Here is a 27,412-nt window from a genome sequence, read left to right on the forward strand (position 1 = left end):
GCCCCGTAATGTAAATCCGGTAGATGTTGAGGAAAAAGTTTGTGTTCACAAAATGTATTGCTAAAGTCAGCTTGGTATGATTAACGTTAAATCTGAAGTTCCAAGGTTATGGCAATGCACTGCTGTGAAAATCGGTGCAATGGGCAGAGAACAGGGAAGAAAATCGATGCAGTGTTGAACATTGTGTTGGACCTTTTTGGAAGTTCGGCCAGTGCACAGGCATCCGTCTTTGGACTTTTATATTGTTTTCTTTTATCTCTCTTCACGGCAGCTGTTGGCATACCAAGCCGATACATGCCTGCCAAAGCTTTGGAGAGGGCACCTGTGGTTGCTGAGACACCACCTGTCAGCAGGGTCAGCTTCCAGAGGGACTATGAGCAGCCTGGTGAGCTTGGCATCCTGTTTTCGGCATCTCATTCACATACCTGTCTTTGTGTAATAGTTGATGTCTTCTTAATCATTCTCATCGTGACTGCGGCAAGTTAGTCCCTAAATTGCTCCTTATTACATGCGCACCCCGACATGTTCCAGCCCACCACACAGCCTATTGCCCTCACTACTTCTACCACATCAGCTCCCATTCCATGTGTCACAATCACAGCCCTGCGCAAGCTAACTTGTGCACTAATTCTCTCCTGTTGTCTGTCCCGTTTCTGTAGTCTTACTCTAGAGGCAGAGGTATCAGTGTACGTGATTTGGGTAGTGTTGGCTAAGTGCCCACAGTGTAATGCTTTTTTGGATGTTTGTGATATGCCACACCTGGTGTGGACATGTCCAGCAATAGCTTCTGTGCACATACATTTCGTCAGGGGGATGGGCCTTGCGCATCTGATAACACTGTACAAGCTCTCTCTCTGGGTTTCTTTCTGATACCGCACTGCATTTGTTCTTGTGACTACGTTTCCTGTACAGTTAAAGCTGATTGTAATGAACTTTTATACAGCGAATTCCTCAATATTACAAAGTTTCTCAGTTTCTTAACAATGTCATCAGTGTGTGTATTTTTGCAGTACAAGTAACGAAGGTGTTAAAGCGGTTCACCTCAACGCAACGAACTTGCTTTGCCGACTGTCTATATCACCTGATGCTGCATTACTCGAAATTCAATTGAATCACGTGAATGTTTCATAGCTGTAAAATGAGAAGCCCTAAGAAGACCTTATGCGGTAGCAGGGAGTGTGTGAAGTTACTACAACCATCTGCACTCCAGCGTCTCTTTAGGGTAAGCACGGTTGTCTCTGCAGCGTTTGCTTTTGTACTGTCGCACCATGTGGCACCACAACGGTTCATGTTCAAAAGCAGTGGAAAGCAACAGGATGGCGCTAAGAAGGCACGAAATGAGCAGTGGGCGCCCATCACTGCCATGGTGTTGTTCAACTGTTCAGGCACTGACAGCTGGCATGCGCTGGGAGCATGTACTTAGGAGTACCAGTGGTGGCAGAAAGAGACTAATGTTCAGCCTGCCTAAGCAGGCTGAGAGTGGGGGCATGTGAGAAATGGATGCCTAAAACACCTCTGCACTTCCTCCCATACACAACCAGTGCGTAGTCGTGGTGTTTGAGCTGCGGCGGAGATGGCGGGCTGCTGCTGCAATCGCAGTAGTATCTACGTGATCGCAAGATGTGTCTTCCCTTTTACGACTTCAGTTAGCGGTTCAGTTCCTGAAATTGGGACCACAGCAGTGCTCGAAAGTTATAGCGGCTGATAAAAAGAATGTTCAACACACCATCTGCCGTGAATTCACGAAGCAGCGCAGCCCCGACGAGAAGAGGAAGCGGCCTGGTTGGGCCGTCGGTGGCTGGCACGCTTGACGCGAACTGAAGACCATTCTATTCCGTGCGGGTGCCGTCGAAGCATGCCAGAAGCCGCTGGTGGTCGGGTGCTGCTGGAGTGTAGAGGGTGGCACTGGAGTGTACAGGGCCTACTTGACGTCACTGTGCTGCGCTTGCACACTATGTCCGAGTATATAAACGCGCCTTAACACTACACAGCCTCACCCTTTCTTCGCAGCTTCCACTGTGCTTTCCCTCACCCACTTCCTACTAGGAGAGCCAACCATGCTGGTGCTGCAAGTTTCCCTCCCCACGCAGCTTTCACTCTCACCATGGAACAGAGCTACTCGTGATAGGCGGGGCGGAAGGTGTCCCCTGAAAAGTTCTCACTGCAAAAAAGCACTTGCAAAGCTCAAGATGGTTGGGCATACTTACTGCCTTGTTGCAAGAAGTTTCACCAACCCATACTCATGTATGTCCTTGGTCAAAAGCCTTAAGGCCAGAGGGTTTGCTTTTCAGTCATGTGCTCGGGCAGCTGCAGCTCACCCCAAGTTCCAAAGGTGGCAGACTGGGCATGTTGGTGATTCATAATGGAAATGTACAGCGCAAATACAGACAAGGACACAAGAAAGAATGACATGGAACACACGAGCGCTGACTTGCAACAGGTTTATTTCGAAATTCGGACCAGTATTTATAGCAAAACCAGGCAATCATCACGCATGCGCAGTAGGAGTCAAATGTTGTCTCAAATATAACAGCTCTTTGTTAGTTAGAGCAATAGATGACTTGGCCACGCAGGACTCACCCAACCGGTCTATCAATTCAGCCTCTATTATCTCTCGAGTTAGTTGGCAACGGTGTTTGGCAATCACAGAACAATCTTTGTACACAGGCCGACACACAAAATCTTCATCAGAATCGCTGTCATCATTACCGTTCTTACATTTTCTGCAGTGAGCGTCCAGGAACCCTCCTCGCCGTTCAGACACATTATTGCAGTGTTCTCGGAGGCGGTCATTCAAACATCTACCGCTTTGCCCTACATAACTTTTTCCACATTTCAAAGGGATGCTGTAGACGATGGACTGCGTACATTCAACGAACTTAGTTTGGTGCTTCTTTTTGCAGTTCTGATTTTTTGAATCAGTGGGCCTGGACAGTCTGCACAATTTTTGTAGCTTATCGGGTGCAGAGAAAAGAACTTTTACGTTCCCCCGTTCACCGATCTTTTTAAGGCGATGGGACAGGCCATGAATGTACGGGATCACAGCAATCCGTTTTGTTGAAGGCAGTAGTGACGTACGAGGCTCTGTTGAGCACAGGCGCTTAAGGAGGGTTTCCGCGACACTGATCAAAACATGAGTGGGATACCCCGCTGCTCTGAGACAAAGGATCTGTTCACTGAGGCTAGCAGCCATTAGCTCAGGACTAGATTTACAAAGCGCATTTTTGAAGCATAGTCTTACAATTCCCCTCTTCACCAATTTGGAATGCGCGGAGCCGAATGGAAGCAGTGGCTTGTTAGCGCGTGGCTCGTACTTCCAGTAAATCTGTGCGTTACGAAATAAAAGCCTGACGTCCAGAAATCGAATACTGTCGTCAGAAGGCATCTCATGCGTTAATTCTAGAGGCGATAAGCCTGCACGTAAGAAGGTCAGTGTGTTAGTAGCTAGTACTTCAAATGAGTCCGAACTGCAGTCAAGGAATATTAGAAAATCATCAACATACCTAAAAATTTTGGTTACATTAAAATCTGGGAGGCAGCTACAAAGGGCTCTGTCAAGATGAGCTAAAAATAAATCACTAAGAACCGGGGCGATACAGGAGCCGATACAAATTCCCTCCTTCTGCAGATATGGATGCCCTTCCCATTGGATAAAAGTTGACCGAAGATAAAAGCTAAGAAGTTCTAAGAACCCACTGCATGACATTCCAGTTTCATTCATGAAGGCTACGTTTCCGAATATACCAATACTGTCCTGGACACAAGATAGCAAGCCTGACTGTGGCAACGAATAGAAAAGATCCTTTATGCCTACAGAGAACGCCCTGAGGTTCCTGTGCGGTGAACACTCGAGGTAATTCAAGATGGCCTCAGATTTCTTGACTTGGAAAGGGTCTTCGATGCGTAAAAGATCGAGCTTTTTCTGAAGAAACATGGCAATGGACTTTTGCCAAGTGCCATTTTCTGAGACAATTGTCCTGAAAGGAGTGTCAACCTTATGTGTTTTTACGCTAAAAAAGACCTCAAGAAAATCACGGCGACTTGCATCTATACTCTTACAAACTTCTTCTAACATTTTTTTGCTTTAGTTTTTACCTTTGACATAGCTAAGTTCTTGCAGGGGCTAAAGGCATTTGAAACTGCCTCTAAGGCCTTGACCTTAAAAAACCCATGAGACAGCACAGCAAAGCCCCCCTCCTTGTCAGCGGGTAGAACACAAAGGGCGCGTTCTTTCAGAAAGAACAAAACGCGCTTGACAGGTACCTTCGGGACAGGCTGTTTGCAGTGATGCAACGCGTCCATGCCGTCCGACACACAGCGCAGGGACTCCTCTGCGGAGGCACACCGGGCCACCCGTCTGACCAAGGACACAAGCTCCGGGGCTGACCTCTTCTCTTGGACTGCGAACTTTGGTCCCAGTGCGAGCGCCTTCTGTACATCCTGAGGCAAGCTGATCTGTTCAAGGTCATGAACAGTACTAGGTGACACTGAGCGCTTCTTCGGCGGCTTCGGCGAGCCCTCTTCGGCAGCTTCGGCGAGCCCTCCCTGAGAAGCGCTCAGTGTCACCTGGTACTGTTCATGACCTTGAACAGATCAGCTTGCCTCAGGATGTACAGAAGGCGCTCGCACTGGGACCAAAGTTCGCAGTCCAAGAGAAGAGGTCAGCCCCGGAGCTTGTGTCCTTGGTCAGACGGGTGGCCCGGTGTGCCTCCGCAGAGGAGTCCCTGCGCTGTGTGTCGGACGGCATGGACGCGTTGCATCACTGCAAACAGCCTGTCCCGAAGGTACCTGTCAAGCGCGTTTTGTCCTTTCTGAAAGAACGCGCCCTTTGTGTTCTACCCGCTGACAAGGAGGGGGGCTTTGCTGTGCTGTCTCATGGGTTTTTTAAGGTCAAGGCCTTAGAGGCAGTTTCAAATGCCTTTAGCCCCTGCAAGAACTTAGCTATGTCAAAGGTAAAAACTAAAGCAAAACAGCTCTGTAATAAGCTTAAGTTAGAAGAAGTTTGTAAGAGTATAGATGCAAGTCGCCGTGATTTTCTTGAGGTCTTTTTTAGCGTAAAAACACATAAGGTTGACACTCCTTTCAGGACAATTGTCTCAGAAAATGGCACTTGGCAAAAGTCCATTGCCATGTTTCTTCAGAAAAAGCTCGATCTTTTACGCATCGAAGACCCTTTCAAAGTCAAGAACTCTGAGGCCATCTTGAATTACCTCGAGTGTTCACCGCACAGGAACCTCAGGGCGTTCTCTGTAGGCATAAAGGATCTTTTCTATTCGTTGCCACAGTCAGGCTTGCTATCTTGTGTCCAGGACAGTATTGGTATATTCGGAAACGTAGCCTTCATGAATGAAACTGGAATGTCATGCAGTGGGTTCTTAGAACTTCTTAGCTTTTATCTTCGGTCAACTTTTATCCAATGGGAAGGGCATCCATATCTGCAGAAGGAGGGAATTTGTATCGGCTCCTGTATCGCCCCGGTTCTTAGTGATTTATTTTTAGCTCATCTTGACAGAGCCCTTTGTAGCTGCCTCCCAGATTTTAATGTAACCAAAATTTTTAGGTATGTTGATGATTTTCTAATATTCCTTGACTGCAGTTCGGACTCATTTGAAGTACTAGCTACTAACACACTGACCTTCTTACGTGCAGGCTTATCGCCTCTAGAATTAACGCATGAGATGCCTTCTGACGACAGTATTCGATTTCTGGACGTCAGGCTTTTATTTCGTAACGCACAGATTTACTGGAAGTACGAGCCACGCGCTAACAAGCCACTGCTTCCATTCGGCTCCGCGCATTCCAAATTGGTGAAGAGGGGAATTGTAAGACTATGCTTCAAAAATGCGCTTTGTAAATCTAGTCCTGAGCTAATGGCTGCTAGCCTCAGTGAACAGATCCTTTGTCTCAGAGCAGCGGGGTATCCCACTCATGTTTTGATCAGTGTCGCGGAAACCCTCCTTAAGCGCCTGTGCTCAACAGAGCCTCGTACGTCACTACTGCCTTCAACAAAACGGATTGCTGTGATCCCGTACATTCATGGCCTGTCCCATCGCCTTAAAAAGATCGGTGAACGGGGGAACGTAAAAGTTCTTTTCTCTGCACCCGATAAGCTACAAAAATTGTGCAGACTGTCCAGGCCCACTGATTCAAAAAATCAGAACTGCAAAAAGAAGCACCAAACTAAGTTCGTTGAATGTACGCAGTCCATCGTCTACAGCATCCCTTTGAAATGTGGAAAAAGTTATGTAGGGCAAAGCGGTAGATGTTTGAATGACCGCCTCCGAGAACACTGCAATAATGTGTCTGAACGGCGAGGAGGGTTCCTGGACGCTCACTGCAGAAAATGTAAGAACGGTAATGATGACAGCGATTCTGATGAAGATTTTGTGTGTCGGCCTGTGTACAAAGATTGTTCTGTGATTGCCAAACACCGTTGCCAACTAACTCGAGAGATAATAGAGGCTGAATTGATAGACCGGTTGGGTGAGTCCTGCGTGGCCAAGTCATCTATTGCTCTAACTAACAAAGAGCTGTTATATTTGAGACAACATTTGACTCCTACTGCGCATGCGTGATGATTGCCTGGTTTTGCTATAAATACTGGTCCGAATTTCGAAATAAACCTGTTGCAAGTCAGCGCTCGTGTGTTCCATGTCATTCTTTCTTGTGTCCTTGTCTGTATTTGCGCTGTACATTTCCATTCCAAGTTCCAAATTTCGGGAAGAACTCTTCCTCACTCTGCTTGATTCTCTGAGCTGCATGAAGGTTGCCATAACTGCTTGAACGTACAGATGAGACGTAAGCCTTGTGGCCTGAAGACATTTGATCAAGACTGTACAGTCAGCGTCAGTGTGAAGAGCCATCCAAGACCAGTAGATTTTTTTTTTATGGTTTAAAAGATCCCTCATTCTGTGAAAAATAAAGGGATGGTGAAAGCTACAGGGAGTCAGCTATTCTCGTGTTTTTTTGTCCGGTCTTCTTGCAAATGTCAACGGCAGTGGAGCATTTTATCCGATTAAGTTTGGCCTAAAGTGGTCACCTTCATATTGATTCAAATTGTGCGAAGTGCAGTGCGTTTGAGCAAAATAGTTTTAGACGCATTCTCACAGCTCGAACTGCTGATAGGTAGGTAGGAACATTTTATGAGGTTTGTCAAGGTTTTTTTTTTTAAAGAAAAATAAGGAACTGCCACTTTTCTAAGGGCACTTGGAAATGGCATCCCTCTTCCCACGCAGCAGCCGAGCCGCGAGCGACAGTGCGCCCCCTGTCCAAGCGGCGCATGGCTGATGAGGAGCCTGTGGCGGCTCAGGTGGCCCCCAAGCGGTTGGGCATCGGTTCCCCAGCCTCCCATCGTGTGGTGCCTCAGCAGCCCGCTGCCGTGTCACCCCACAAGGAGGGCCCCACCCTCAAGGTGGTCCTGCCCTCTGGGGCCACTGCCCGCACTCGCCAGCTCCTGGGTACTGCCAGCCAACCACCAGGCAAGCCATGCATGGCCTCTTGCTCTGTGCCGTCTTCGCTGTGAAATAGTGGTACATTTTTAGTGCAACTTTATTCGGTAGCACATCAGACATTTGAAACGCCGTGTTTGGCTCATTGTAGCTTTTGCTGCCACGAAAGCAACAAACCAAATCATTTGGGTCCTGGTGACTGGTGGTTGTAGAAGAATCTGGTACCATTCATTGGCTCCTGATCTAAGGCATCTCTAGAGCAGCATTCTTTACCAAATGATTGGCTGCAGGCTAGGATAGTACCAATGCACATATCTGGAAACAAGCACGTTCCTGATAATTACAGGCCTATTTCTATCACTTGCGCCTGTTGCAAGATACTCGAGCCTGTCTTGGCAAACTGCTTATCCGACTATCTTGGGGGCAACAACAAGCTAAATCCCAATCAGCATGGTTTCAGACGGAGGTTACCGTAAAAACCGGAATATAGGTCGAACTTTTTTTCAAAAAACCATGTTGAAAAGTCGACCCCCGTCTTATATACCGGTCATTGGCGGAAAAAATACGGAAGTCTTGCAACAATGGGTGGCTGAAGTCAGCAGCCTCCATCACCATCGCCATCAGCAGCAGTGCCGCCATTTTGCGTTTCAGTAGATGCAAAGCGGAAGGTAACGGCAATTTACCATCGCCTTCAAGAAAAACACGATTGAGTACGAGGAAGCTCACGGGAACCTGGCGGCACAGCGCGAATTTGGAGTATCCGAAAAGAGCATTCAGTACTGGCGGAGGCAGAAGCTGCGTATTACAACTTGCAGCAACCAGAAGAAAAGATCATTTCGTGGGCAGACCGTAGTGTATCGAGAATAGGAAGGAAACGTTGTGCTGCGAGCAAGATCGCTGCCTGTGACTGCCGAATGCATCCGCGTGAAAGCGGCAGAGATCGCGCGTGCCTCTAGACTCACGAGGGCGCAATTCAAAGGCTCGCCATCCTGGTTGCGGCGATTCATGAAGAGGAGGGCTTTGCTCTACGGCGCCGTACTTGCCTGTGCCAGAAACAAACACGCGGGCCGATTGGTGCGCGATATTGTTAAAAAATTTGCCGGGTGTACATACAAGCAGCATTTAAATGAAATTAAATACTGTCACCATTGTGCAACCTCTCGAGTCGCATTTGTTTCAAAGTAAGGATGTCTTTCGGTACTTTTCCCATTGAAAAAGATCTTTTTCATTTTTAGAATTGGTTAGTTAGGGGGTCGACCTATATTCTGGTCCGACCTATAGTCCGGTTTTTACGGTATCTACTGTTACCCAACTTGTAGAAAAGGTGCACAATTTTTTTAAAGCAATAAACAACAGGGATCAAGTGGATGCAGTTTGCCTGGACATGTCTAAAGTATTCGACCGTGTCCCACATGATGAACTTATTGATAGGCTGTTCGAGCTTGGCATAAACAGGAATACTGTACAGTGGATACAGGCTTATCTAACTAACAGAACCCAATTCGTGGAATTAGGTGGCGCTAAATCAGACGTCCTGGGGGTACCGTTGGGAGTCCCTCAAGGGTCTGTGCTGGGTCCCTCGTTATTCTTATGCTACGTCAATGACATTGCAGTTTCTATTCCGCCCCATATTACAGTCCGGCTTTGATGATTGTTTAATTTACTCTGTCATTTCAAACCAAGAAAACCAGTTACTACTAAATTCGGCATTGAGCGCTATCAATCAATGGTGCACAATATCCAAAATGGAAATCAATTAGGCAAAAACTTCATTTGTTACAATTTTCAATAAAACCAAAAATATATTTTCGTTTGATTATAAAGTAGATGGGCACTATATAACTCCAGTCAACCATTTCATATATCTAGGCGTCACTATAACTTCAGATCTAAACTGGCATACACACATCACTAACATATGCTTGAAGGCCGAAACAAAACTGTGGTTGATAAGAAGAAAACAGAAGCTTGCTCCCACAAAAGCAAAACTAACAGCCTATCTCGCGCTGGTACGACTGACACTGGAGTATGTGAGCGTCATATGGGATCCGCATCAGAAAAACCAAATTGACAGAATCGAAAAAGTTCAGAGAAGGGCGGCTAGGTTCATTTTGTCGAAATACAGATTTACAGATTCAGTGACTGACATGCTTCGTGAACTAAATTTGCCTCAACTTTCAATGCGAAGGAAGGTTGTCAGGCTAAAAATGTTTTATCTGTCGTATGATAACCACTGCAACTTGAACACGAGCATCTACTTGAAAAAGCGTTCCTCTAGAGCTGTGAGATCTTCTCACAGAGATCAGGTTACACCCATGACGGCCCAAATCAATTCCTTCAAATACTCCTTCTTCCCCAGAACCATAGCTGAATGTAATTCCTTGCCTCGTGACCTTTTCAAGCAGACAATCTAAACAAATTCGAAACTTATGCGTCCCATTATTGAAGCCTACAGAAACCGTTTTTCATTGCTGTCACTCATTATGTTCTTCACCTACGGTTCCGATCCTCGGTGGTCTGAAACCGAGCGTATTATTATGAACACTTGCCTATCTGGCGCACTTGTGGCTGTATCTGCTGGCAAGATGTCTGTACATGATTTCATATAAGTTTGTATAAATTTTGTACTTGTGGCTGTGTGTACTTGTTGAGTTCTATGCATCCACCCTGTAACGGCCTTATGGCTGACAGTGTCAATAAATAAATAAATAATAAATAAATAATCACTGCACATTTGAGATGATTGCCATGTTAGTTGTCATGGAATCATCACACATGAGCAAGAGTTGTGGTCACTTGTGACACATTTGTGATTACTGCTACATTAAAAGCTCGTTACTTTGAACTTAAACGGGCCTGAAAAGTGTTCGAATTATCCAACAGTTCCAATTTTCGAATGACCCCCGAAAAAACTGACAAAAACTGCTTGCATCGCATTAAATGTATTTGGAGAAAGACTGAATAATGCTCACCTGCTTTTAAATGCAAACAGTGCAACAGCGACTGTTTCCATCATTAAGTTTCCAGCGTTAAGTTTCCATCAATGCTGTGTGCATGGATAGTGTCGGGAAGGTCGAAATAGAACTGCTTCTGAATGGCTAGGGCTGCCTTGGCATCCTTCACAGTGTGGCGTGGTAGTACAGTCGAGCCCACATATAACAGCCAGACTTAAGACGAACTTTCACTTATAACGAACGAGACCTGTGGGACTGTCAAAATATACATTGTTTCAATGGAACAAAATCACACACATAACGAATGTCACTAAGCCCTGCTGATCGGTTACAGCGAACAGACGGCATAAACCAGGCGCCGCGATGTGGGATAATCTGCCTCTGACCCCTTTGCACGCCCGGCACGCGGCACGTTTTCCCGAGCCTCATCACAGACCAACTGCCCGCCCTGTTTCGTGCCGCTCTCGAGCAAGCTACCCTTCCCCGCCGACGTGCCTTCCAACATCGCCCTCCGCCCCTCCTCGCAACTTTGCTCCCCTCCTCTTCACTTTCTTGCAAATCCGCACGTGGCCTCCGCAATCAACTGCGCCACCACCGCCGCTGCCGATCGCGGAGGCCACGCTTTGTGAAGCAGGCCTTCCGTGAGAGCCAAGAGGTGGCTGCACTGCGCTCATGGATGCCCCTCATTGGTCTGTGCGCTGAAGCTGTGCGTCTGCATCTTTAGCTTGATTGGCTTGATTGCCGCCTGTGTGCGTTGCACGTCTACCCTATCGGGTGCTTTTGTCACTCTTGTTGCGTTGGGGACATTTCGTTAGCTTGGTTCAAATCTCGGGCCCTGGTTGTAATTTGGGATGGCAGATGGGAACATTGTGCCCATTTCCGTTGTATTCAGCGGTAGAGATGATGAAAGCGGCCTGGATGGAGGTGACGGCCACTGGCGAACATAACTGCTTCCGCAAGGCCGGCTTCGTCGACACAGTGTTTGATGCCGAGCCTGATGCTTCGGAAGATGACCAGCCCGGCAGAGATTTGTGGCAGCGCGTCGTCGACTCCGACATGGGAGTTCATGACATTGGTTGGAATTGTTTTATTTCTGTCGATGACGACGCCGACACCGCGGAACCGTGTACGGACGAGGGCATCATTTCTGAAGTGCGGTACGAGAGTGACGCCGAGGAATCAGATGAGGATGAGGAGAGCCTCAGACAACTTGTCTATGCCAAGGGCCTCGGCAAAGAGCACGCTTCTGCTTTAAATAAACTAGAAACCTCCCTCATCGGATCTGCGCTGCAAAAACAGACGTCCATCACGGACTTTTTCGCAAAGAAAAAAAATTTGTGTTTTGACAAGCAACTGTTTTTAAAGCTGTGGTCCACTTACTACGAACTTCGGGATATAACGAACGGATGCCGCGTGACGCTCATGTTCGTTATAAGCGGGCTCAACTGTAGTGGGGCTCCACCAAACCCCTCAAAAGCGGCAGCAACACGTGTAAGGAGGCTTAAAGTAGCCATGATGTGGGCGTTCTTCATATTGCAGTTTTGTGCTTCAGTAACTAATGCAAGAGCTTATGATTCAATTTCCAAAATTTCGCTTGCCTGGACGCGCTGTATACACCATTTTACGGGGAGCGGGCAGGAGAGAAAGAAATACTCAAGCACGTGCACTGCGCGACACCCCACTGTTGCCATCCTCCCCTGGACTGATAATCCGGCGCGCGGAGCAACGTTCGGCTGGTTAGCCACCGGTCAAGCGCGTGTCTGCGTCTGTACAACAAAAGCTGCAATGTTGTACGAAAAGCCAACGTCCTCTAGACATCAATGTTTTATTTCCGGTTGTGGCAATAGTCGACGCAAGTAAAAAAAAAGCTGCAAGTATGTACGCGCACCATGTTATGGGAAGGTCTCAGCGTGTCTGCGACGTCTGTTTCTCCACTGCTTTCCCGCTGGCCCCAAGTTGCATTGGTAATGGACGTAGTTGGCAAACAGAAAATACTTGCACCATCCACAAGCTTACGCATCAGCGCATTTTGTGATTGAAATGCAGAGAGAAGCGAACCCATTGCCCGTGCTTAATATCGGGCGCGGAATGAAGCACAGCACCTGGTTTGCCAAGCTATACCGTGTACATAATTTTAAGACATCAAGCTTTTGGGTGGTCTTGGCAAAGCTGTTTTAATTCAGCAGTACACGATGTAAGGACTTCGCAAGTGGGGCCACAACTTCATTTCGCCACCCCACATGTTCACAAATATCGGGAGCGTGTGGTCATCGCCACCTGAAAAAAAAAAAAAAAAGCATGCTGTTAGTACAAAATACTAACTTGATTTGCACAATGGCATGAATGGTAGCGGCGACACAAACTTTTACCCAACTGCAAACTGAGCATTCAAAAATGCAGCCACGGCAACCTAAGAAGAAAGAACATACGGCATGTGCGGGAAATGACCTCGAATGCACTGTAAGAAAATCCACTATGCATGACAGTGCCAGAGATAAGGCAAACGCAACGACTTGAGCAGTGCCCCTACCCGACTGAAATTGGAATTCTCAACACAGGTGCGGCTATTCAACCTGTCAATAAGCGGTAATAGCGTTTCATTAGCGTACCAACCTTTCAGTCCATGTAATTACTCATTTTTCTAGTGTTTGTGGGCCAGTGAGTACTGGCGGGAGCGGAGTAGGCAAGAATGCTGTTGCTTTCAGTGAACTGGCTTTTAACGCTCGTAGTATGAAAAGCCCCACACGAGCGGCAGGAGGGAGCGAATTTCAATTTTATCACATGTATCGCCGCAAACAAACGCTGCAATGATCAGACGTGCATTCGTTTCGGACACAGAGCTTGCTGTTGTCTCCCGAATGTTCAGTTTGGGAACAGAGTACTCTGTCGTAAGCACTGCATCTAAACTGTCACACTCGCCATGTCCAAGCAGGCAGCGCAAGTGTTAATTAGAAACTGTGCTCCACGAAAAACGAGATATTCGATTGATCTATGCGATCTTGAGTTTCAGCACATTTCGCTTTCATTTTTCCAACATGCAACACAGTGCAACGTTTGCTGTACAGGCAACCGGCGACAAAAACTACATGCGTGAACTGCGAGTATGGCACTCACCGATGCTGCTCGTTCGCTCTGTCGAAGCATTGTCGCTTGGTTCTGCTGGTTGTTGCAGGTGCCAATGGCACAGCACAAACGAGGATTAACACGAGGTGAACCCTCACGCACCATTCTTAGGCTTGGCAGGAATAAAACGGGCGGATGACACTGGCAGAAACCACACGCTGTTTCGTCTGCAGCCCACGGGCTGCAGATTATCATCACCCAATGATGTGATGGCATCGGCGGTAGGCGGCGCACGGGTAAAACAAACATGGTGGCGCCCAGGCATCGAAACTAAAATCGTGTACATTCCAAAAAATGCGATCGAAATTGAGACCGGGAGACTCCTCCCACCGGCAGCGACTGCCATATTGAATGCTCTCGTGACGTCACTAGGGCATGCACGGAGCAAAGTCAGTATTGTTATAAAAGGGTATGACTGTATTATTTGCCCGGCACATATAGATTTCACATGGTGACCTATGTTTACCTGTCTTGTGGGTCATGCAAATGCAAGAACACGCAGCGAAAATTCGTTTTAGTACCCCTTTATGCCAAGAAGTTCACTAAATCTAGATGTGCTAAGTTCCGCTTGGCTGTAGTATTTATGCGTGCCCTTAATACAATCATTGCCTTTTTGCCACGGGCATTTTGCAGGTGTCTCAGCAGGAACACAGGTGGCCGGTAAGCGCTCTGTGTTCGACCGGCTTGGCGAGAGCACTGTAAGCAGCACGACAGACTCGTCGCTCGTCTCCTCCTCTAAGGTGGGTGGCTGCCTTTCACCTTATTGTCCTCGCATTTCTTTACTCTGTTTTCTGTTCCTCGCTTATTGTGCTTTTGATGCCTGTTCAGCTAGGTTAACATCTTCTTTTGCAGCTTGGGTGACATGCTAATTGTGCTTCTATTAGACATTCAGATGATGGCTTTGATGGAGGTGTTTAGAGATGAGGTGGATATTCTGGGGTGTAAAGAACTCCAAATAGTGCAAGGTCAAAGAGGGGCTTGTGGAGGCACATTTGAACGAGGTATGTGCGAATACAGTTGAATCCCGCTTCAACGAAATTCACGGGACCCGCGAAAATTTTTGTTGAAGCGGAAGCTGTGTTATTGTGAGATCGGGCCAGAACTTTGACAGTTTGGACTGGACAGTTCATGAACAATGTTTATTTTACAAAAATTTGTCCGTTTTGATCTTTTGATGTTTCAAAATGGGCGTTGTGGCAATTTCCTTGGTACTCCGAAAATCTCGGAATCGCAAAATAAACGCACCCTGTACATTTGCTACCAGAACTAACCTTTCCGCACATATTTTAAAAATGCCCCTGCTTCCATCGTGCGAAAACCCATACTTAGACCACGCTGCCGGACGCGTTTCGGCGTAGGGTACGTGCGCATGCGCCAGCGTTACTGCAAGTTGAGTAGCGGTCACATGCGCCTCGAAATTAATCCTTTAGACGATGTACCAGAAATGCAGTTGCTTCGATTCTTCGAAGACGTTTTACGTTTTGCTATGCGTGGTACGAACATATCGGCGGAGTGTCGTTCTGTTGAGACATCCGAAGGGAACGGGGAAAAAAATCGTTATCATGATGCTCACTTGTGGCGCAGAAGCGAGACTAGAGTGCACCCTAGCCGGTGTCAGGCTTGCAACGATCTGCCGCACACTGGCGCACCAGGCGACAGCGTATCGCTGCACGCCAAATGCTGTAGAACTCATTATGTTGTGCCTTCGTCAACGAAGCGAGCGAAAAAGCCAAAAGCCGCCGTGCATCAATGACCGCAGTTTGCAAGCACGGAGTCCGAGCCGTCGGCAAACCATCGCAGGCTACAGCTGTGGCTGCCTGCGACATTTAGCTCATTTGTCATTGCTTGTCATGCTAGATACAGACCACATTACTCTACTTCTTATTCTTTTATGCCCCCCTGATCCCTCTCCCCCAGTGGAGGGTAGCCAACCAGAACATTCTTCTCGTTAGCCTCCCTGCCTTTCCTCTACCACTTTTCTGTCTCTCTTTCTCTGTCTCCAGGGAATGTCAGTTGCGCTATTGAAAATGCAAACTGTCTTCGGCAGCCGTTTTTGGTGAAAGCGAGCGAGATGCAGGCATCTGTGGATGCGAAAAAAAAAAAAAAAAATCTGCCATTTAGTTCGAAAATTTTAGTTGAAGCGGAACCTCGTTCCCAAAATTGTTCTTTGTAGGGGAAAATAATTGCATTGCTTAGTGGTATGCTGACAGGGAATCGGAAATACTTCGTTGTGGCGGAAATTTCGCTGTCGCACCATTCGTTGTAGCGGGGCTTGACTGTATTCGATAATTTTAAATATTCGGTCAAATAGTACAGTATTTGATATTGCATTAGATCCGAATGTTTGGTATTCGAAATCTTGAAGTATTCATCCGGGGTGAGTAACGTTTTGGAACTCTTGCTGGATGTGGTTTTAGTTCAGCATACCTCCTCCGAGATATCAAAGCCCCGACTCCGTGCTGCATGCCTGCATTCCTGCGCAGCAGACGCGAGCAGGCAGAAATTTGGCACCGAGGTCTGTACCTACCAGATATCTACTGCCACGCTGCCTGCGGTGCATACACACTGTAACTGGCTCAGCGGTCAGTGGAGAGATTCAGCTTAGTGCATTCTGCTTGGGCGTGCCACTAGTGTGGACATGCTCTTTGGTACGACGGGGCAGTCATGCAAAGAGCGACTGACACGGGACGCCTTCTGGCATCCTCAGGGTGGTCTGCACACGTGCAGTGACGCCCCGCACAAGTGGATTGCGCTACGCTAAATCTTTCTAATTGGAGAACATGCGGCCCCCTTGACTTCCGCATAGCAAGTCTTGGCTGACTGCAGCTGCCGCAGCCGCTCTTCTTCGCGTGAAATTCATTAAACAAGCACAACGCCGCAACCACGAAGAAAGCTAGCACGAGACACGTCAAGACGGGTGCCCCTCCTGACGTGGGGTGGCGTGGGGTGTGTTGCGCATATGGCTAGCATGTTTCATGGAGTCACGGCCTGAAAGCAACAGCTGCACAATGACACAATTGCAGTTGAAAGCAGCATTTGGATGTCCCACATATACCACCTGACTGATACAATGGCACCGCATGTAGGTCGGCTCCCTCAGTTTCTGATGGCCATTTTGTGACAAAGCGTCAATGCATTCTCTTGTTTTCATGTAATCGCCTTTTTTGTGTAAATGCCTAATACAGACTGCTGCTGCAAAGTGACAACGGTTCCAGGTAGAGTGCGAACAGAAAGACATGCTGCTGGCATGGTTGCATCGCGCGTCGCAGAACGTCTCCGAGGAGTCAAAGCAGCCATATTTCTGGCATGTCGTCTAAATCATTGTTTTCTTGGCGCCTGGCTCTGTGGTCTCGGAACTAATTCTGGTAGAACGAAAACAGTGGTAGAACGAAACACTTTTACAATATGTGGGGAAAAGAATTATAATTTTGACAGGCAAGGTAACGGTGCATTTATTGCGTGAACGTGTCAGTCTCGCAGAATTTCCAATTTATACGGCGCCTGAGTAATACGAATGTTTTATGCGGTCTCGTGGTGATAACATGGTGTTCCATTGTTTTTAAACGGAGTTTTCTGGACATTAAACATGCGTTTTGCTACCAAGAGCCAAACACCCAATCTCTTCTTGGAACAAACGTACCGTAAAAACCGGACTATAGGTCGGACCGGAATATAGGTCGACCCCCTAACTAACCAATTCTAAAAATGAAAAAGATCTTTTTCAATGGGAAAAGTACCGAAAGACATCCTTACTTTGAAACAAATGCGACTCGAGAGGTTGCACAATTGTGACAGTATTTAATTTCATTTAAATGCTGCTTGTATGTACACCCGGCAAATTTTTTAACAATATCGCGTACCAATCGGCCCGCGTGTTTGTTTCTGGCACAGGCAAGTACGGCGCCGTAGAGCAAAGCCCTCCTCTTCACGAATCGCCGCAACCAGGATGGCGAGCCTTTGAATTGCGCCCTCGTGAGTCTAGAGGCACGCGCGATCTCTGCTGCTTTCACGCGGATGCATTCGGCAGTCACAGGCAGCGATCTTGCTCGCAGCGCAACGTTTCCTTTCTATTCTCCATACACTACGGTCTGCCCACGAAATGATGTTTTCTTCTGGTTGCTGCAAGTTGTAATACGCAGCTTCTGCCTCCGCCAGTACTGAATGCTCTTTTCGGATACTCCAAATTCGTGCTGTGCCGCCAGGTTTCCGTGAGCTTCCTCGTACTCAATCGTGTTTTTCTTGAAGGCGACGGTAAATTGCCGTTAGCTTCCGCTTTGCATCTACTGAAACGCAAAATGGCGGCACTGCTGCTGATGGCGATGGTGATGGAGGCTGCTGACTTCAGCCACCCATTGTTGCAAGACTTCCGTATTTTTTCCGCCAATGACCGGTATATAAGACGGGGGTCGACTTTTCACCGTGGTTTTTTGAAAAAAAGTTCGACCTATATTCCGGTTTTTACGGTAGGATGGAGTGGTTTTTAGTGTCCTTTCAGAGTGATACCTTATGCGTGTGCCTATATATTATTATTAGTGACTTGTTCAAAACAAAATAAAAGGGAAGGAAAAGATGTTGCTAGCTGTGGCATCTGCTATCTGGAACTAAAGAGGGACAGGTGGAGGGAAAGAAAGAGGGGAGCGATAGAAAGGACAGGGGTAGGCTGACACTGTACACAATCGTGCCTGTGTGCTTGCCTAAATTTCTCTCTGCTTGGGCGCAGGGACTCGCATAGTGAGCAGGCAGGCATGGCACATGTGTGGTGTCCCTCACACGAGCACCGAAACATTGCCCCTCATCTGTGTTAAGAACACCACGAGGAGCCACTCTTTGCGCGTGAGGGCAAAGACACACACACACATGGCATCCTCGCAGCGCATATATCGTGTCCTGCCACGAAAACGAAAACAAAAATTTGGAGGGGACACTTAAGCGATAAGCCTCTGCCCTGCGATGGCAGGTGCTCCCAGAGGTGGGTCTTGTGCAACCCAGGTTGCTCTTCCTGAGCGAGCAATCATTACTTTATCTGCCTCCTGCCACAGTGGGCAGTTTGCTCACTATCCAGTGGACAGGTTGTGATGACACCGCAAGGTCGCCTGACCTAGGTGGCCCACCTAGGTTGCTTCTCTAGATATTTCGTGGATTTTTCGCTCATGGTCTACGACGGTGGTGCTGGATTTTCTGCAACACGAGCTCCTTAGTGCTACCTCTTTAAAGTACGCGCAGCATAAGGCTGCACACAACAGCTGGTATGAGAGCGCCCAGCTGTAAAGTATCTGAGATAGCACAAGTGGAGCGTCCTGTTACTGGGCACTACTACCTGGCGCAGAACAGAAGGGACGTCAAGCCCACCTGTTCCCTGTATGCATAGAGGTTCGCCAGAGTTCGCTCAAGGGTGTACTCACTGCCCTGCTGCCTCAAGAGCACCGTAAGATTGCCCGGGGTTGCACCCAAAGCTTCGTAGACAACGAGCATATCGTGACGTGGCTCGATGAATGCGGCACAGCGAAGGAGCAGATGTTCCAACGTTTCAACCACACCACAGTCACCACACATGTCGCTTTTCACTAGTCTGTGGAGCACACGTCTGTGTCCGAGCCACACGCATCCTACACATGCACGAACGATCATTGCATGCTCTAGCCACGTCAGCGAGTGACCACTGACGCTGTGGACATGCTTACCTCATCCTTTTTCTTTGGGAAGATGCATATTAGGTGTGCCTTTTCATCATAAGAGATCATGCTGGTTACTTGTGCTGAACAACCAGCTTCGGTTGGCTAGTTCAGCTTCAGCGCTGTGCGAGTCCTTTCCTCCTCTCTCGTGAGCAGGGAACCAGCACAGTGTTCCAGCGCCTGGGTCCTAGCACTGGCAGTGAGGAAAAAGTCGAGCCGGCAAGAACGGTGCTGCCTACCACCAGGCGGCAGCAGCTCCCACAGCCATACCAGGCCGTCCTGGCAGCCGCTGCCAAGCCCAGCCGAGTGATTCGGCTGAACACCCGTAAGAAGCCTCCCATGTTGTCTGTCGCAACTGACAAGCTTAGCCGAGGCTAGTTCTGCATTTTTGGGAACACTGTGTGAGGCAGTTTTTTCTTTTTCTTTTTTTTTCATTGTAGCACAGGTGTTCTGAATTTTTAGACTCTGGGAACCATGGAGGGCTTTCAGAATGCGCTGAGGAATACTGCAGGCCTTGGCTTCTGTTAGGCTTGTAAGAATATTCGACATTTTCAAAGCCTTCCCGGCAACGCCATGGAAGCTTCCCCTCCGTCAAAGGCCTCCCATACGGTTCGGGAATAACATTGCATGATAATTGCACGTAGCCATTGTTATGGAACAGGGGGTTCACGTATATCCCCACAAACTGCACTGGATTTTAATTACCGTAAAAACCGGACTATAGGTCGGACCGGAATATAGGTCAACCCCCCAACTAACCAATTCTAATTATGAAAAAAATCTTATTCAATGGAAAAAGTACCAAAAGACACCCTTACCTTGAAACAAATGCGACTCGACAGGTTGCACAGTGGTGACTACCTATTTATTTTCATTTAAATGCTAGTCGTATGTACATCTGGCCAATTTTTTAACAGTATCACACGCCCATCGACCCGCGTGTTTGTTTCTGGCACACAGAAGTACGGCGCTGTAGAGCAAAGCCCTCTCCTCTTCATGAATCGCTGCACCCAGGATGGCGAGCCTTTGAATTGTGCCCTCGTGGGTCTAAAGGCACGCGCGATCTCTACCGCTTTCACACGGATGCATTCGGCAGTCACAGGCAGCGATCTTGCACGCAGCGCAACCTTTCCTTCCAATTCTGGATACGCTGTAGTCCGCTCTCGAAATGATGTTTTCTTCTGGTTGCTGCAAGATTTAATACGCAGCTTGTGTCTCCGCCAGTACTGAATGCTCTTTTCGGATACTCCAAATTCGCGCTATGCCGCCAGGTTGTCATGAGCTTCCACGTACTCAATCGAGTTTTCCTGGAAGGTGACGGTGAATTGCCGTCGGCTTCCGCTCATTTCGAAACAAAATGTGAAAAGCAGCCTTTAACCACAATAGCTTTGCAACTACGGAAATGCAAAACGCCTGCACTGCTGCTGATGGCTTTGGTGATGGAGGCTGTTGAGTTCAGCCGCCCATCGCTGCAAGTCATCCAAAGTTTCCCCGCCAATGTCCATATATATATAAGACTTGGCTCGAGTTTTCACCGTGGTTTTTTGAAAAAAAGTTTGACCTATATTCCGGTTTTTATGGTATGTACTCAAAATTTCTATGGATAAAATTTGTTTATCGTGACTGGCCACACTAAACACGCATCAGACGAGTCTCAATGTCATTTGGTTTTCTCTTGCCTTCATTCAGTTCTGTCCGACCGCAACACTTTCAGTAGGCAAGCGAAAACGTCGCTGCAGTTGGTATTCAACACTTGCTTTCGAAAGCAAATAGCGCATCATCGCTGTGCTGAAGGTGTGGTCACAGTAAGCCCAGTAAATGCATTTTGTGCGTTTTCTTTGCTGTTAATTGTCATACTACTATGCCAACTATGCCAGCAGCATGTCGGTGGTGGGCCGGGTTAATTGGAGGGACATGGGAGAGGCCTTTTTCCAGCAGTGGATGTAGTCAGGCTGATGATGATGACAATGATGATGTCGGTGGTGGGCATAGGGCGGCGTCAGTGGCATGTCACCGATATCGGAACACTCGGTCGGGTTGGCCGGCTCGCTGTCTGCACAAGCCTATAACCGTCGCCATCTTCACTTGGCCCCGCCCACAGCCGCACCACGCGATTGCTCCCTCTCCTGTAGCATTGATTTTGATATCTGTCGGGCGATTTTGTCTGCACCGTATTAAATATCTTGTGTATTCACTAAATGAGTGCTTCAAAAGAATAGTACTACACCATTCAGCATTTACCAAATGCACATGATATTTCCCTCAGGAAATTAAGAAAATACTGTTCAAGATCCAGGTCTCCCCTTAATTCGAAAGTGAGTCAGTTTCACTACGGATAATTCGAACTACGTGCAGCCGCGTCTGGGCGGCTTGGCACCCAGCACGTGGCCAAAAAAAAAAAAAGTACCTCCACATAGTTACAGGCTGTGCATGTTTTGAAGGGGACAGAAGATGGAACCAGATCAAACCGTGGAAGAGTAGGTAGAGCCTAAATGGTGCCATCACCGGCGTGGCGGCCGGTGGCGCCGGAGGGATAGGGGTTGGCAGCCGCGGCGGTGGCTGCCTACCCTCATTTCCACGCAGCCTCCGAAACTCGCAGCTAAATACTCGTTAATTCGAGCCCTGTTAATTTAGAAATACAGATAAGTACTGTCGGCACCGTTCCAGCCAACACCCATGAAAGGCTGTGACTTCAGACAGGCGCTAACAAATTACGTGTGAAAAACTTTTTTTCTTCTTTGCGAGTGTCGTCCATCTTTCCACCCATCAGTCGCCAACGGAAGCAAGCGGTCAGCCGCGATCATGACGCTGGCTTTTAGCATCGCCCAGCGGTCAGCCGCTGGCCGGAAGCAGCCAATGTGGGCTGCGGGCGTGGACCAATCAGGGCGCGACCGCGTCTGACTTCCGCCCACTTTTGCAACGTGGCCGCGCCTGCCGAAGCGGCCTTTCGCTTCACCACGAACTCATCGTTGCCGCTACACTGTGCCTCATGTTTGCGGAAAACAAAAGTCAAACGAAGCTTTCGCTTTGGCTTCTGCAGCACAAAATTTTAGCGATGAAACGCGCCAGATTTTCAGAATGCTTCTGGATTTTGAAAGATGCTTGGCTTAGCCATTACGCGTCAGTTGACGTTAGGAAGCACAACAAGTTAACTATTGTGGTTCAGAAAGGGGTCAAAAAGAATAATTTGTCCGCTTTGTTGTCATTGTATAAATAATAGCTAAATTGTAAATGCACAGCTGTTCTTTTCAGCATATTACTAAGCATATGGAATCATGCTGTTTCTAAATCCTGGCGGCAGCCACCCACTTTCCGCCGATTGTGGTGCTGGTGGTGCTGCATGGCGGCAGTGCGGCGGCATTCTGCTGCGCCGCTCAAAATTCGCAGCGCAAGTTCACTCCATGTGGGTCGCCCCTAAGGCGAATGTACTGAAAAACAAGGCTGGCACAATCGGACAAGCGCTGGCACTCTGCAAAGTTCGCTTCTCCCCCTTTGCTAGAGCTAACGTCAAAAGGTAAACACACCGTGATGTTATCGCTGCGCAGCATCTTGGCACACTGCCAAGAAATGCGTTGTGGACCGTGATGGTGTGCAATGGAGGGAAGCGTTAACGACCGACACTTTTTTTTTTTTCAAATTCTTAGGTAAAAATCGGGGATGGGCGAGTTCATTATGCAAGTGGGTTCGTTACGTGAGTAAATACGGTACATATACCGTAATGCAAATGGTTCTTTTCACTTTTTTTGAGGCCATTTGACAATTCGAACATCGGATAATTCAAACTTTTTTCCCGGTCTCGTGAAGTTCGAATTACAGTCGAGCCCGCTTATAATGAACATGAGCGTCACGCGGCGTCTGTTTGTTATATCCAGAAGTTCGTAGTAAGTGGACCGCAGCTTTAAAAACAGTTGCTTGTCAAAAGAAAAATTTTTTTCTTTGCGAAAAAGTCTGTGATGGACGTCTGTTTCTGCAGCACAGATCTGATGAGGGAGGTTTCCAGTTTATTTAAAGCAGAAGCGTGCTATCGCCGAGGCAGTTGGCATAGACAAGTTGTCTGAGGCTCTCTATGTAGCTCATTACTACAGGCGCGCTTATGGGTGCTGGCTCCAAGGTTTCATCCTCATCTGATTCCTCCGCGTCACTCTCGTCCCGCAGTTCAGAAACGATGCCCTCGTCCGTGCACGGTTCCGCGGTGTCGGTGTCGTCATCGACAGAAATAAAATCACCATGACCCCCCCATGTCGGAGTCAATGACGTGCTGCCACAAATCGCCCCCGGGCTGGTCACTTTCCGAAGCATCATCAGGCTGGGCATCAGACACTGTGTCGACGAAGGCGGCCTTGCGGAAGCAGTTCCGCTCGCCAGTGGCCGTCACCTCCGCCCAGGCCGCTTTCATCATCTCTGAATACAATAGAAATGGGCACGGTGTTCCCGTCCGCCATCCCAAATTATAACCAGGGCTCGAGATTTGAACGATGCCATCAAAACGTCCGCACCGCAACAAGAGTGAAAAAAGCGCGCGATGGAGTAGACATGCAGCGTGCACAGACGGCAATCAAGCCAGTCAAGCTAAAGATACAGATGCACAGCGCCAGCAGAGAGACCAACGAGGGGCGTCCGTGATTGTCGGTGCAGTCACCTCTTGGCTCCCACGGAAGGCCTGCTTCACGAAGCGTGGCCTCCGCAATCGGCAGCAGCGGAGCGGTTGATCGTGAAGGCCACACACGGATTTACAAGACAGTGAGGAGAGGGGAGCGGAGTTGCGAGGAAGGGCGGGAGGGCGATGTTGGAAGGCACGTCGGCGGGGAAGGGTAGCTTGCTCGAGAGCGGCACGAAACGGGGCGAGCAGTTGGCCTGCGATGATCCTCGGGAAAACATGCCGCGTGCCGGGCGCACAAAGGGGTCGGAGGCAGGTTATCTCGCATAGCGGCGCCGGGTTTACGCCGTTCGTTCGATGTAAACGATCAGCAGGGCTTAATGACGTTTGATATACGTGTGATTGTGTTCCATTGAAACAATGTATATTTTGATGGTCGCGCAGGTCTCGTTCGTAATAAGCGAAAGTTCGTCTTAAGTGGGGCCGTTATATGTGGGCTCGACTGTATTGAGCTTTTACTGTATATTAGGGGTGTGCAAATATTCAAAAATTCCTGAATACTCGGCAGTGATCGTATACCGCGCAGACTTTCATAAATTTGATTGTAGCAAAAGCGCAGCGCAATATCTGGACAAATTATCCGAATATAGAGCTTAAAGTTCTAGGAGAACAATATAAAGGCCCTGTTCTCTTTCTTCTCTATCGTTTATTGCGTGGGCCGATCACATTCCGATGGCGCTAGGCTTGACCTTGTGCACAATTCCGCAAGTGGGCTTTCCCACATACCACATGTTCTGCGAACAAGGTAGGGGACGACCTGCTTCCAACAATTGCAATGCGAAAGCGCTTCTATTTTTTTATCCTTCCGTAATATGTTATCTAATTGATGGCCACACCCATGACATTCGTTCTGTCACCTTAACTCTCTGAGCGTGACCACCGCCATCTTGTTTTGGTCAACTACACATTGCGGAAAAGCCTACTTGCGGAATTTCGCGTGAGGCTGCTGAAGGGGTGAGTCGAGGTGTCAAAACAGGGCAAGCGATCCTGTAAGAATCCCGCCTATTGTATGGTGCACTGTAACCCATGCACCTCTTAAGTGGGCATAACGGCAGGCGTGACAACTTTCGGAGGGCCCCTCTCAATAGGTAAAAAAAATAACCTGGCCGCGTAGTTTTGGTTGCTGAGCTTCGCCAGTCGCCCGTTGCCGTGGCAACTGCCCGCCCGCACATTCGCCAGTAGTCCAATCTCAGCTCCGTGCCACTTTGAGACGCTGACTGACGTGTCACTGGTCATTTTTTTCCTTTTAGAAGCAGTCTCGTCATTCCTACGTCGATGTGCGGTCTCATCTCACTTACATTCGCGATGTCTTCCAGCATGCCGAAACTCGGTGCTCATCACGGGATTACAGGTATTTGCACGATAGAGCCGTCTCATAAGACTACTGCATTCTCGGTAGACTTTGGGGGGGGGAGAGGCACGGGGCATTTTATAAATCGACCTTCCAATAACCCGGGCATTTCTGTTGGTTCTTTGAACTCTGAATTAATGAGGTTTTACTAGCCATCATGTTATTTTCATTTCCAGTCTTGTCATGTTATGGATTTCATTTTGCCTGACCACATTACAGGTTGGATGCTGTTATGCTGTTTAGTTAAGTAGTATACATTTCTGCGCACATCATGTTTTCTTTTATACGGTGCTCAGGCAGTCTAGTTTTGTTTATTTCACTTGCAAAGGCCATACACTATGTTGAAAAAAATATGAGCAACAGTGTTTGTTTGTTTATCTTTTCTGATTTTATTTTTGGCGCTGACCAGATATTCGATATTCGAAGCCATTTTTTCTTCATATTCGTATTCGATTCGTATCCGAAAATTTCAATATTCGCACACCCCTACTGTATATGCATTAATAAAAAATTTCTGATTTGCTGCCAGCAAGTTATTTTGATGACAGCTGCCAGCTCCTTTCAGCATTGCTCAGCAGACTGAGTGTGCTGGCCCTTCCCACTAACTGTTTGCACGTCGTGCGACTTGAGCAATCGTCGATTTCAGGTCACTGTTGCTGGAAATACACTGGATGGCCAGTTGCATGCACTAAAGCTTGTGAATTCACTCTCCACGATCACCGAAATCTCACAAGGCCGCTCTGCGCCTGTGCTTCACTTCTCCTCCAGCTCCGCTGGTTGAAAATGAAACCGCCTGCATCTGCTGCACATATGACAGATGGCGGCAGTTGTCGAGCACACACGGCACACGTACGCCACTTTGTAAGCGCAGCTGGCTCCTTGTGGCACCAGCTTGCACCTGCGTCTCCCACGAGCATGTGATTTCAACCAGTAACATAAGAATTTTCGCCGCTTCCCAGAGGGCGCTAATTTTGTGAGAAAGGCGGATTGTGCGCACTCACTAGGCCTACTTGTCACGGAAGGGTGCTGGCATACGCTATTTTAAATAAAGTGTGAAAATAAAAAATGCTTTTCAGAAGAACGCACATATTTCAAGGCAGGAATGAGGCCACCCGTTTCTTACCAGGACACATTTTCCGCTCTCCTCATTTCCTCGGAAGCTCCGTGTCTGTGGGGCACAGAAACCAACAGGACTTCCTTCATCGCGCCTCTGTCGCCGGAGCAGCATTCCAACTCATGGTGCTCGACATGGTGCTGCTCACACACATTTGATTAATGAATGTCCAAAAGTGCAGTAAACGTCCAACTTCACCATCAGGTTAACAGCGGAGGAGATTCCTTCTCACGTCCGAACTCCTCGGACGATCCACTTTTGCAGACTGTGGTACCACGGCTTATAAAGCTCTCCCATAGTGTTACAGAGAAATTTCAGGACAAGAAAGCATTGAAGGACTCTGGTGTGACACAGTGCACCTAGTGTGTTACGCCAACACCAAATAAATGGAAAATGTGGCCGTAACAGCTGTCGATGTAGAAGATGGCACCACGTGTGAGGTTTCGTATGGAGGAATCTTTTTGACCATGTGAGCTGGTGATGCGTCTCTGAGGTGTTGGTTGATTGACTGGCAGTGTGGTGCTCTAACCTGGATAAATTCTTTTTTCTGCAGCATCCACTGCAGCTAGAGCAGTGGCCCGGAGGCAGGTGCTACCACCGTCATCATCGGCGCGTGCCTCAGCTCGTGGTGGCGGTGATTCTGAAGGGGGAGGGGTGATGCTGCGACGATCGCTTACTGAAGCCGCGTCGGCGAGGCTAGGCCTCGCGCCGGGACGTCTTGCTGCCAGAGGTGAGCCATGTTTTTTGGTGCAGCTTTTCGGGGCATAGGCAAGCACACCCACCTGGAGCCTTGGTCTCCTTTAGGAATATTAATGATCAAATGGGTGTCTCACTTTGGCGCTGAAACTGTGAAATGAACACTGAGGATGACCTTATACAATCTTTTATTTTAGTTGTTTGTCCTTTTGTGGCTATATTGTTGTTTGTCTGGCAGCGGAATGCACATTTATTGCTGAAAAGACTGGGTATAAATACAGATTACTATATACAGTAATCCCTCGTTATAACGAAATCGCTTTACTCGAAATATCGCTTTATTCGAAATTTCTTCCTATCCTGACCCAAACGCATGCATTTTAAGCCGCATTACTCG

The 27,412-nt window shown here is 48.0% G+C and overlaps 1 protein-coding gene across 4 annotated transcripts in view; it reads left to right on the forward strand.

Moving 5' to 3' along the window:
* The window catches only part of LOC144132576 (uncharacterized), a 62,614-nt gene that overhangs the window by 18,389 nt on the left and 16,813 nt on the right, over nt 1–27,412 (forward strand). For 2 of the 4 annotated variants that reach the window (XM_077665067.1, XM_077665069.1), the window contains exons 4-8: nt 272–385; nt 7,236–7,478; nt 14,159–14,265; nt 19,354–19,522; nt 26,873–27,049. In XM_077665067.1, the coding sequence (XP_077521193.1) occupies nt 272–385; nt 7,236–7,478; nt 14,159–14,265; nt 19,354–19,522; nt 26,873–27,049 (810 nt within the window). The remainder of the gene's footprint in view (nt 1–271; nt 386–7,235; nt 7,479–14,158; nt 14,266–19,353; nt 19,523–26,872; nt 27,050–27,412) is intronic. The other 2 variants (XM_077665070.1, XM_077665068.1) reach the window with 1 other exon arrangement.

The sequence above is a fragment of the Amblyomma americanum genome, chromosome 5, assembly GCF_052857255.1.
Source record: "Amblyomma americanum isolate KBUSLIRL-KWMA chromosome 5, ASM5285725v1, whole genome shotgun sequence".
Classification (NCBI taxonomy): domain Eukaryota; kingdom Metazoa; phylum Arthropoda; class Arachnida; order Ixodida; family Ixodidae; genus Amblyomma; species Amblyomma americanum.